This window comes from Colobus angolensis, unplaced genomic scaffold, assembly GCF_000951035.1.
Source record: "Colobus angolensis palliatus isolate OR3802 unplaced genomic scaffold, Cang.pa_1.0 Scaffold36, whole genome shotgun sequence".
NCBI classification, from domain to species: domain Eukaryota; kingdom Metazoa; phylum Chordata; class Mammalia; order Primates; family Cercopithecidae; genus Colobus; species Colobus angolensis.
Genome location: NW_012116932.1, coordinates 3,274,281 through 3,284,384, shown reverse-complemented (window position 1 = coordinate 3,284,384; position 10,104 = coordinate 3,274,281). Strand labels below are relative to the sequence as shown.

At 56.1% G+C, this 10,104-nt stretch overlaps 1 protein-coding gene across 3 annotated transcripts in view; it reads right to left on the bottom strand.

Moving 5' to 3' along the window:
- Positions 1-10,104, bottom strand: part of RAB8A (RAB8A, member RAS oncogene family) — a 29,887-nt gene that overhangs the window by 3,804 nt on the left and 15,979 nt on the right. For 2 of the 3 annotated variants that reach the window (XM_011953251.1, XM_011953250.1), the window contains exons 3-7: positions 8,914-8,974; positions 5,193-5,270; positions 3,281-3,370; positions 2,693-2,758; positions 1,148-1,198 (exon numbers count right to left, since the gene is read on the bottom strand). In XM_011953251.1, the coding sequence (XP_011808641.1) occupies positions 1,148-1,198; positions 2,693-2,758; positions 3,281-3,370; positions 5,193-5,270; positions 8,914-8,974 (346 nt within the window). The remainder of the gene's footprint in view (positions 1-1,147; positions 1,199-2,692; positions 2,759-3,280; positions 3,371-5,192; positions 5,271-8,913; positions 8,975-10,104) is intronic. The other variant, XM_011953252.1, reaches the window with a different exon arrangement.

Here is a 10,104-nt window from a genome sequence, read left to right as displayed (position 1 = left end):
AAACCTTGACCGCTATACTGAAGAAATAAAATTACAAGAAAATCCCAAACTCTGGTTGTTCAGTGCATTGGTTTCCATGAGCTGTTTCCCATTTTGATTTAATGGCCAAAGAGCTGCTATTAAATCAATCACGTGCCTCATTGTCCAACTCACTGCATCTTAGAATCATAAAACAGATTTGCTTACATCAGATATAAACTACTTGAATGGCATTTTGTATTTTACGTGCATTCTCGAGTGACAAGACTTAACCCACAAATAGAGTGCCGTGTGCTCCTCGATTGGACAACCAATGTAACATGGCCGGGAAAGGGCAGTTGCTGGCATCAGGGTGAGGGAAGAAGGGTCGCGACGGTGTTTAGGCACTAAATGCCCCCAAAGTATAGGGAAGTGTTTTGATTCCGTCAAGAAAGCACCATTGATACTGAGCGCAGTGGACTAGGAAATCGCTAGCATGGTAATCATAAAAAAGCAAGAAACGAATGAGAGGGTGGATGGGGAGGGATTCACACAGACTTCCCTGGAGGCCTCAGAGAACCCTGGGACACAATGAAAGTCACAGAGCTGTCACAACTTGTAGCATCTGGGGCTGGGGTGGGACGGGGGCAGGTTCTCGATCTGCCATGCTTACCAAGACGGTGAGCCAGCAGTTATCAGACACTAGCCCTAGCCCCGCCCAAGCGACCTAGAAAGCTTTTCTCCGAGGCGTGGCTCTCTGTACTTGCACACCGTGTTGTCTTTCTGGCCCTTACCAAGACGGTGAGCCAGCAGTTATCAGACACTAGCCCTGGCCCCGCCCAAGCGACCTAGAAAGCTTTTCTCCGAGGCGTGGCTCTCTGTACTTGCACACCGTGTTGTCTTTCTGGCCCTCATCTTAAGTGGAATGCAAAGGGCCGTATGCCCCCTGCTAGCCTGGGGGACTCACCGGGCATGGCCTTGTCTGCTTGGGTAGTGTCCCCAGGCCGGCACTGCCTGGTGCTGATGTCCCAGCCACACCTGCAAACTCTTCCCCCTTTCCCAGCAATGTCCCATGGGGTCTGGCTGGGCCCTAAAAAGCAGGATCTAGGGCGCGTCATGTCACTGCTGCTAACGACGATGGCTGGATCCCAGAGATCCACTCGGGGATCTGGGAAGGACACACACTCACCAATTTTTTGTCCATTTTTGCTTTGATGTCTCTGGCGAGAGTGAAAAATGCCTGTGGAATAAGCACACTGTGAGTCCTCGGGATGGCAGGACCCCGAGGCCTTAGCCGCCTGTGTACAGCAGATGTGGCAGGACAGCTTCCCAGGCGTGGGCCTCCCATTTGGCCCTTTGATGCCCACCTCTGGCAGTGGGTTCAGCTGGCCTGTCTGGCCCCAGCTCCTGTCCTTCCCTGGCTCCTTCTGCCTCCCAACCACCCTTACTCTCTGATGCCAACTCTCCGATGCCAACTCTCACTTCTGCAGAGCACCTTAGCATTGATGGGACTTACCCATGTGCCACCTCCCCTAAGCCCTGTGAGATGGGGTGACACTCAGTTGGCCAGAGAGGAAACTGAGGCTCAGAGAGGACAAGTAACTTGTCCAAAGGCACCCAGCAGTTAACCGATAGATCCAGAAGAATCTAGAAGGAGTGCCCAGTTCTTCATCTCTGACTCCTAGGTTCTGTCAGCTCTGGCCTCCCTTCTGATGGTCAGGGGAAAAGGCAAGCAGCTCTGTGGCCAAACAAGCTTCACTTGGAGTCCTTGCCTGGCAGGGCTGGGAGCGGGAGCAGGTTCATCTCCCAGCACAGCCAAGGCTTGAGCTGCTGTCACAGTCTTGAGGAGGGGACATACAGAGGCAGCGGGAGGCTAATCCCAACATACATCCCCATGACGTGGGAGGTTCTGGAGAGGAGAGTGGCTTGGGGTGCAGAGGAAGGCCCAGGGGAGGCTGATGGTGTTCTTGGGGAGGGGCCCCCTGGGCCGGGCCCTGACTAGAAAAGGGAACCTGGCAGGCAGAAAAGGGGGCACACAGGAGGGGAACGCAGTGAAGTATTGGAGAAGGGAGCAGCCCAGGTGGCCCTGGGAGGGAGGAGGGGGTGGGCAAGGCCTGAGTCCTGGGTGGCAAACACCAGCTGTAGCTGGCGAGGGAGGGCCTTCCATGCCAGGCGAGGAGTCTAGCCTTTGTCTTCATGTCAGCACAGAGACTTTAGGTCAGGAGTGACATGGAAGATCTGCTTTGGAAACATGACTAGGATGGGGCAACATCACAGGGTCAGTTGCAGGGCTGGGGTCACCCTGTGGAGAGGGGAGGGCGGCATGGGCCCGGGTCCCATCAGGGCTCCCTGCTGCATCTGGGCTTTTGACCGGGACCTCTCCACAATAAGTGGTGTGGCTGAGAGTGTAAACACAGGGCTGGGTCTCTCTGAGCCTCAGCGCCCTCACCTGTAAAACCGTGCCTGTTCCCCAGGGCTGCCCAGAAGCCCGTGAGATGCATCCTAGGTGCCCTGTGTGGGGCCTGCCCGTGCTGATGGCATCACATTCCCACGGGCTGCCTGTGCCTGGCACGTGGCATTGCCCAGGAAATGTCCCTCAGAGGATTGACTGGCAGCCCTGAGCCCGAGGCTGGTCCCCTCTGGCAGGACCTCCTCGGAGGACGCCAGCTCCCCCTTCAGCCTGAAGGGGCCCATCCTGCAGGCCCCATGTCTCCCAGCAGGGCCCAGGACTCACATTTTCCACGTTGATGTTGGCCTTCGCGCTGGTCTCCATGAACTTGATTCCATAGTCGAGGGCCAGCTGTGAGAGAGGGAGGCACGCGCGTGAGCACACCAGCTGCCGGGCGCATCTGAGCTTGCCCAAAACAGGAGCTGAAAGCGGGGCTGGCGCCAAGAGGGAGCAGCAACGGGGCTGGGGCTATGGCAGTGACTTCCTGGGTCGCTCCCTCGATTCCATAGTGGGGAGCCCATTGTGAACGCCCCTCCACGGTGCCGCGCAGGGCATGGAGTGCTGGGGATGGCAGCTGAGATGGGAGGGGGTGGGGGCCTGCTGGGATCAAACCATGGCTCCATTCCCCACTCCTGTGGTCTTAAAAGCCTGGAGTGGGACCACGGTAGGCTTTGATGAGATGCCCGCAGAGCGCACCCAAGAAGCCCTGGCTGGGTGTGTGCTTCTGCCAGCCCACGGCACGTGACCCACTGGGGTGACCAACTTGTCCCAAGCCCCTGGGGCAGAGAGCGACAGGGGAAGACAAAGGGGAAGGCCTCCGCACAAGAACCCCAAGACCCCGAGGCCCTCTGCCCCTTGTGCCACCATGCCCACCTTTTCTCCCCGTTCCTTGGAAACTTGTCTCTTGTCATTCACATCACACTTGTTCCCGAGTATCATCTTTTCGACGTCTGCAGAGGCGTGCTGAGGGAGGGGCAGATGGGGGATCAGACTGGATGACACAGGCCAGGTGCCTTTGCCAACACACAGCCTGTCCCCAGAAATCAGAGCAGTGGGGTCAGGACTGCTAGGTACAGCCTGGCCTAAGGGACAAGCTGAAGCTCAGAGAGGCCGAGCAGCCGGCCCCATGTCACACAGTCAATGCCAGGGCCGGGGCCAGAGTTCTAGCTGCTACTCTGAGCAAATGCACATTTTCTGAAATGCTTTCTGGCAGCTCCTATGGCTATATCAATCAGGCCCCCACACCTGGGCTGCTGGACGGGTCTAGCCTATGGGAGGTGAGTGAGGCTGAGATATTTAACCCCCACCTTTGCTTTCCTCCCTCCCTCCCTCCCTGGCTCCTCTGCAAGAGGCCCCAGCTGTTGTCCTGGGACCTTCTGCTCTGACATTTTTTTGTTGTTGCTGTTTTGAGATGGAGTCTCGTTCTGTCTCCCAGGCTGGAGTATAGTGGCATGATCTTGGCTCACTGCAACCTCTGCCTCCAGGTTCAAGCGATCCTTAACCTCCCGAATAGCTGAGCTTAAAGGCATCTGCCACCATTCCAGGCTAATTTTTTCTATTTTTAGTAGAGACAGAGTTTTACCATGTTAGCCAGGCTGGTCTCAAACTTCTGACCTCAGGTGATCTGCCCGCCTTGGCCTCCCAAAGTGTTGGGATTACAGGCGTGAGCCACCGCTCCTGGTCCTGACATTTCAACTCTCTCTTTTTGGGCTCCAGAAACAGGCCGTGCCTGAGGTGGCCGAAGGCACTTCACCACACTGTGTGGTGTTGCCCTAACTCTGCCCTCATACCCAAAGGTGGCTCCTTCGTCAAGCCTCCCTGGGTCCCCATGGAGCGGACCACACTTCCTGGAGGACAGGGACACCGGAAACTGCTGTCTTCTTCCACCAGCTCAGACTTGGTCTCTGGAACCTACTGCGCCACTCCCTGCCTTACTTCCCATGAACCAGAAGGTGGCTCCTGCCCGCTGGCCAGAAACAGAGACCTTTCACAAAACAGGCTCCTCTCTCCACAGATGAAGACAGCTGCCCCAGCGGGGGCGCAGACCTCTCAGGCTCACTGGGGAGGTGAGCCCAATGCAATGACTCATTAATGATGGGGTGGCCTCTCGGCCTGGCCTGGCAGGTCCATGAGTCCTGGGTGGACAGTGATACGCCCTTTTGCTGTGGCTTTATAGATGGGAAAAGTTCTCTGGCTGTGCCTCAGACCTGGTTAGTTATCGAAAGCTGCAAGTGCCGGCAGCCAGGAAGGCTTTGGGGGTGAGGTCAGCTCTTTGGGGAGCAGGAAGATGAAGATGCTGGCTTTGGGAGGGGAGGAAGGGTTGGCCTCCTTCTCACCCCTCTATGGTTCAAGGTCTGAACACAGGTCTTTAGCACCAGGTCACACCCTGCTCCGATATAGCTCAAAGTACAACTGACGCCTGCTCACCACACCCTCCAACTACAAGGGTCACACCTGTGCTAGACCCTTCCTTCTCTAGAAAGCACCCAACACTCATGGTGACAAGCTTGGATATCCTTTCTCTTATGACCATGACACTGGCCAGATCCAACAGCCCAGCTGGAGGGGTGGGATCCAAGGGGCTCTGGGATGGGGCCAGGCCAGTGTGTGGTCCCTGGGGTCGGCTGCCTGCATCTCAGTCCCTGCGCCCACCGTGTCCCTGACCAGGAGGCTGTTGGCAAGTGGCTTGTATGTGTCTCTGCACCTTGGCCTTCTCGTAGGTAAACCAGAGGACTCTGGGACAAGGACTGAAGCAGGGACAGTGGGAGGAGCCGGCGGGCCTCACCTCCTCAATGTTGCGAATCCAGTTCCGGATGTTGTCGAAGGACTTCTCGTTGGTGATGTCGTAGACCAGCATGATGCCCTGAGCGGGGAGAGAAGACACAGGTGTCTGATCGGCTGCAGGCTCTGGAATGGAGGCCGCAGCGGCACCGGAGAACAGTGGTGGGGAGCCCAGCACCCACTACACAGCCAGGCCCATCAGCTGCCACCCTCCCCACCTCTGTGGAGCCCCGGCAGCCAGCCCCCTCCTCTCCATCCCTGTGGCCCTTCCTTCTGCTGGGTTCTGGCAGCAGCCTTGTCCCACCCTCTGGGCCACTGAAGTGACCCTTCTGCCTCACAGGTCAGCCCCTGCCACGCCCTTGCTCACAAGCCCGGCTGGCTCCCCTCATGGCCCACGGGGTGGTGCAGCCTGATGCTGGGAGCTGCTCCGCAGGCCCACTGCCAGCAGTGCTCCCCTCACACTGACCCTCCCCTGCAATCGGCCTCCTCTTCACCCCTTGCTCGCCCCACGCTCTGCCTGAGCCACCTCCCAGGCACAACTGAGCCCAGGGAGTCCTGACCCGACATCCACGCAACTTCCAGTGACCCCACCACAGAGGGAACCGGCTGTGTGAAGATGGAGCCGGGAGCACTGAGGCCCTTCCAGTTCCCTAACCTAGATGTGAGCAACTGGGAGACGGCCCGTGGGTCCTGAAAGAGCTTCGGGGCAGCCCCGCCTCAGCCTGGGTCCACAGCCTCACCACTGCTGTGGACAAGGGCAAACATGCCCATGCAATGCAAGGGGAAACTGAGGCACAGAGAAGTGACCTTTAAGATTCAAGCCTGGGGGGGCTAACTCCGAAAGCACTGATGACACCTATCCTCTCAGCAATGTCCCTGGGCCTTTTTCAGCCCCAGAACCCACATGCGGGGGCCACCCTCTGACGGTCTGTGTGTGGTTCTCCATGTCCTTGTGAAGTGCCCACAGTGGGCCAGCCTGCAGTGCCATCACAAGTTCCCCTTTGTTGGCGGGCATCCTGGGCTCCAAGGCATGTGGCCTGCTCACGTCCAGGCCTGGCTTTCTTCCTCCCTCCTCGTACCTGCTCCCCAGGCCCAGCTCTGCATCTGTGGCAACTCAGAGGACACTGATGACTTCCGCTGCTGGCCAAGTTGTCTGAGGCCATCCAAGTTTGCAGAATAAGGACACAGGCCATGTGGTAATGGTGAGACAGGTGTGGGTGCGAGAGTGTGGGACAAAACCACACAGATGGGACAAGAAAGTCACTGCAACCCCAAATCCCTCCGGGAATTCGGGGACATGAATAACGGCCTCACAGTCAGCCGCAACCATGGCGAAGAACCTCAAGGCTGCAGTGGCCCATGACGTCTGCCATGTCCCAGCCACGGTGGGCACACCCTGTGACTGTGACATGGTCAGGGACGGGGGCATGGGGCCTTTTATCCAGGGACCGGACCCTCTGAAGGCCCAGGATTCCTGCCTTCACCACTAAGTTGTGACATGTGCCCAAGACTCAAATTCCTGGATTTGTACCTATTTCAGGGAGCTGAGGGGAGAGAAGCTGGACGTTAGTGGGGCAGTGGGTAGAGCTCTCTCTTAGAATCAAGCAGAAGCACCTGGAAGACACCGAGCCAGCCATCCTATTCCAGGTTTTCCTGGAAACACCCCTCAGGGCTCCAAGTGACTATTTTCCAGGCCCCCGTCTGGGCAAAGCTCACAATGGGTCTCTAGGCATCCAATGCTTCCCAAACTTGCGATTTTGAGGCCCAAGGGTCTAGGAGCATGCTCACAGAGATGAGGGCACAGCTGCAATGGTGGCGCTGTCCCATATGACTGCTACTGGCTACACAAGGCTCTAGGGCACCAGAAACATAGCTGCTTTGACCCGAGGAGCTGGATTTTCAATGTTTTTTTAAAATAAATTAATTAATTAAGTAGTTAAGCGACAGATTCTTGCTCTGTTGCCCAGACTGGAGTGCAGTGGTGCAACCTTGGCTCACCACAACCTCCGGTTCCCGGGTTTAAGCGATTCTCCTGTCTCACCCTCCTGAGTAGCGGCGATTACAGGCACCTGCCACCACGCCCGGCTAACTTTTGTATTTTTAATAGAGATGGAATTACACCATGTGGCCAGGCTGGTCTCCAACTCCTGACCTCAAGAGATCTACCTGCCTCGGCCTCCCAAAGTGCTGGGATTACAGGCATCAGCCACCGTGCCTGGCTGGATTTTCAATGTTAATTGGGTAAATTCAAATAGCCACATGCAGCCAGTGGTGGCATCTGTTCAGGTTAGCCTGGGTCTAGGAGGATGGAAAGCCATAATCATCTTGGTGCTGGTTGAGGACGTGGGTGCTGGAGACAAACAGCCCAGCCCAGCCTAGCCATTTGCCTGCTGAGTGAACTTCAGCAGGGAAGGCCACCGGGCCAAACCTCAGGTTCTTTGTTACAAAACAGGGATGACAATGGCGCCTGCGAAAAGGGGTTCACAGCCAAAATGCAATGACATAATCTGAGCTAAGACCCGGACCCACTGTCTGGTGCAGGGGAGGGCTTGGTCATCAGGGCAGGGTGGAAGGTGGCTATTTTGGCTCACAGAAGATCGGTACAGGCCCCAGGTCACACAGCTTTCCCCAGAGGCTGAAGCTCCCCAACACCCCAGTGCCCTCAGGCCCTTGCCCACCCTCCACCAGAGCACTGTGAGGTGGGGGGGAAAGAAATACATTAATTTTACTGAGGCATACTAAGGCTGCAACCCACACGAGTGAGTTTCCACGAGGTTTCAGATGCCACGTGGGATGCTCTAAATACATAATGCCTCCATTCATCACCACCCTCCACAAGTCTTTCCTGAGCAACTACTGCAGACCCAGCAGGTTCCCCGGGGCCAGGCAGATGGCAGGGACCGTGATGTGGTGCTGCCCTCATCGAGGAAACAGGCAGTTTCCTGAGCAATTAAATGATGGGGTGTGCCAAGGAAAGAGTGGGGAGCAGAGGGACCTGGGAATGGGGAGAGACGGCCATTTATCCTCAGCACAGCCTGAGACACAGTGCTATGCTCTGTTCCATTTTCCAAGTCAGGAGATGGAGCTCAGTGGGCAAGCCAGGGTCTTAGGCCAGGTCCAGGGGCTCCACCTCCTGCTCCCTCCAACCCTGAATGCTGTGCCATGTACACACAGGGCCCCGAGAAAGGACCTCCTCCCATCCCTGGCCGCCTTCTGCATTCAGTTAAGGCCTGGCCCAGAGAAAGTGCTTGAGAAATGTTTTGAGGGATGATGAGTGAGTCTTCCCGTCACGTAATCCCGCCTCAGGCCTGGGTGATGGATATAACAGCCGACAATCCAGGGCAGGTCAGCTCCTGGGAGATCTTCGAGCTTTTGGTAGCAAATTCCATAGACACAGATACGGGTCATGTGACCGCTCCTAAAAGTTGGGGCATGCCAGCTCCGACCGCACTGAGCTCACCTGGAAGAACCAGCTTCCTGTGTCTGCCTTCATTCCCAAAGAATTATGTTTCCACTTTATTTAAACCCTGCATTGTGTTTGCAGCCAGAAGGCGAGGTATGTACCTGGGGGTGGGCTGGGGCACAAGCCTCTTCCTAAGACTAACTTGGGACCAAGGAGCCCTGAGGAGTTGGGGCACAGGCTCCACAGAAACATCTAGGCTTCGGTAACCAATGCACAGTGACGCTCCCATGTTGACTTCAACAAACAAACAAACAATTCCTACCATTGCGCCCCTGTAGTAGGCCGTTGTGATCGTGCGAAACCGTTCCTGACCAGCCGTGTCCCTACACATGAAGAGAAGGGATATTAGCAACATTAAAGGAAAATACCTGTCCCCAGTAGGAGACAAGGAGCATCTACCTGGGATGCCTGGCTTTCTCATGGGTCATCCGCTGTGATACCGTCTTCTGCTGAGGCAACACCTTCTAATCTCCCTGTTATTACAGGGAACGACACTGTGGCCTGGAGGGGTTAAGGTCATTTGATGTGGCAGAGCTATGATGGGATCCCTGACCCATGCATCTTCTCCTCTTCTGCACCTTTGCTTCCAGGGAATTCTCCCTGGAGTTTCTGGTTCACAGAAGAGCCAGTCATGCGGCTCAGGAATATAGCTCTTGCTGTTGGGGGTGGCTTGGACTCAGGAAAAGCTTTCAGGCCTGCCATCTTGGTTTGAATGGTGGGGAAAGTCCCTCCTCATCTGTATGACAAGGAACACAGGGCCTATTGCCCAGGAGCTGATACCTGGGTAAGACGCACCCATGCCCAGCCCAGCTCCTGGCTTGAAGGGTACTTAGTGTTTGGTTCAAAGGTAACCTAACTGGCCGGGCGCAGTGGCTTGCATCTGTAATCCTAGCACCTTGGGAAGCCAAGGCGGGTGGACCACCTGAGGTCAGGAGTTCAAGACTAGCCTGGCCAACATGGTAAAACCCTGTCCTTACTAAAAATACAAAAATTAGCTGGGTGTGGTGACACATGCCTGTAATCCCAGCTACCTGGGAGGCTGAGGCAGGAGAATCACTGGAACCTGGGAGGCAGAGGCTGCAGTGAGCTGAGATTGCACCACTGCACTCCAGCCTGGGTGACAGAGCAAGACTCCGTCTCAAAAAAAAAAGGTAACCTAACTGGCCTGGTGCGGTGGCTTACACCTGTAATGCCAGCACTTTAAGTGGCCGAGGCGGGTGGATCACTTGAGGCCAGGAGTTTGAGACCAGCCTGATCAACACAGTCAAACTTCATCTCTACTAAAAATACAAAAATTAGGCGGGCATGATGGCGCAGATCTGTAGTCCCAGCTACTTAGGAAGCCGACACACAAGAATCGCTTGAACCTGGGAGGCGGAGGTTGCAGTGACCTGAGATTGTGCCACTGCACTCCAGCATGGGTGACAGAGTAAGACTGTCTTACTCTGCACCA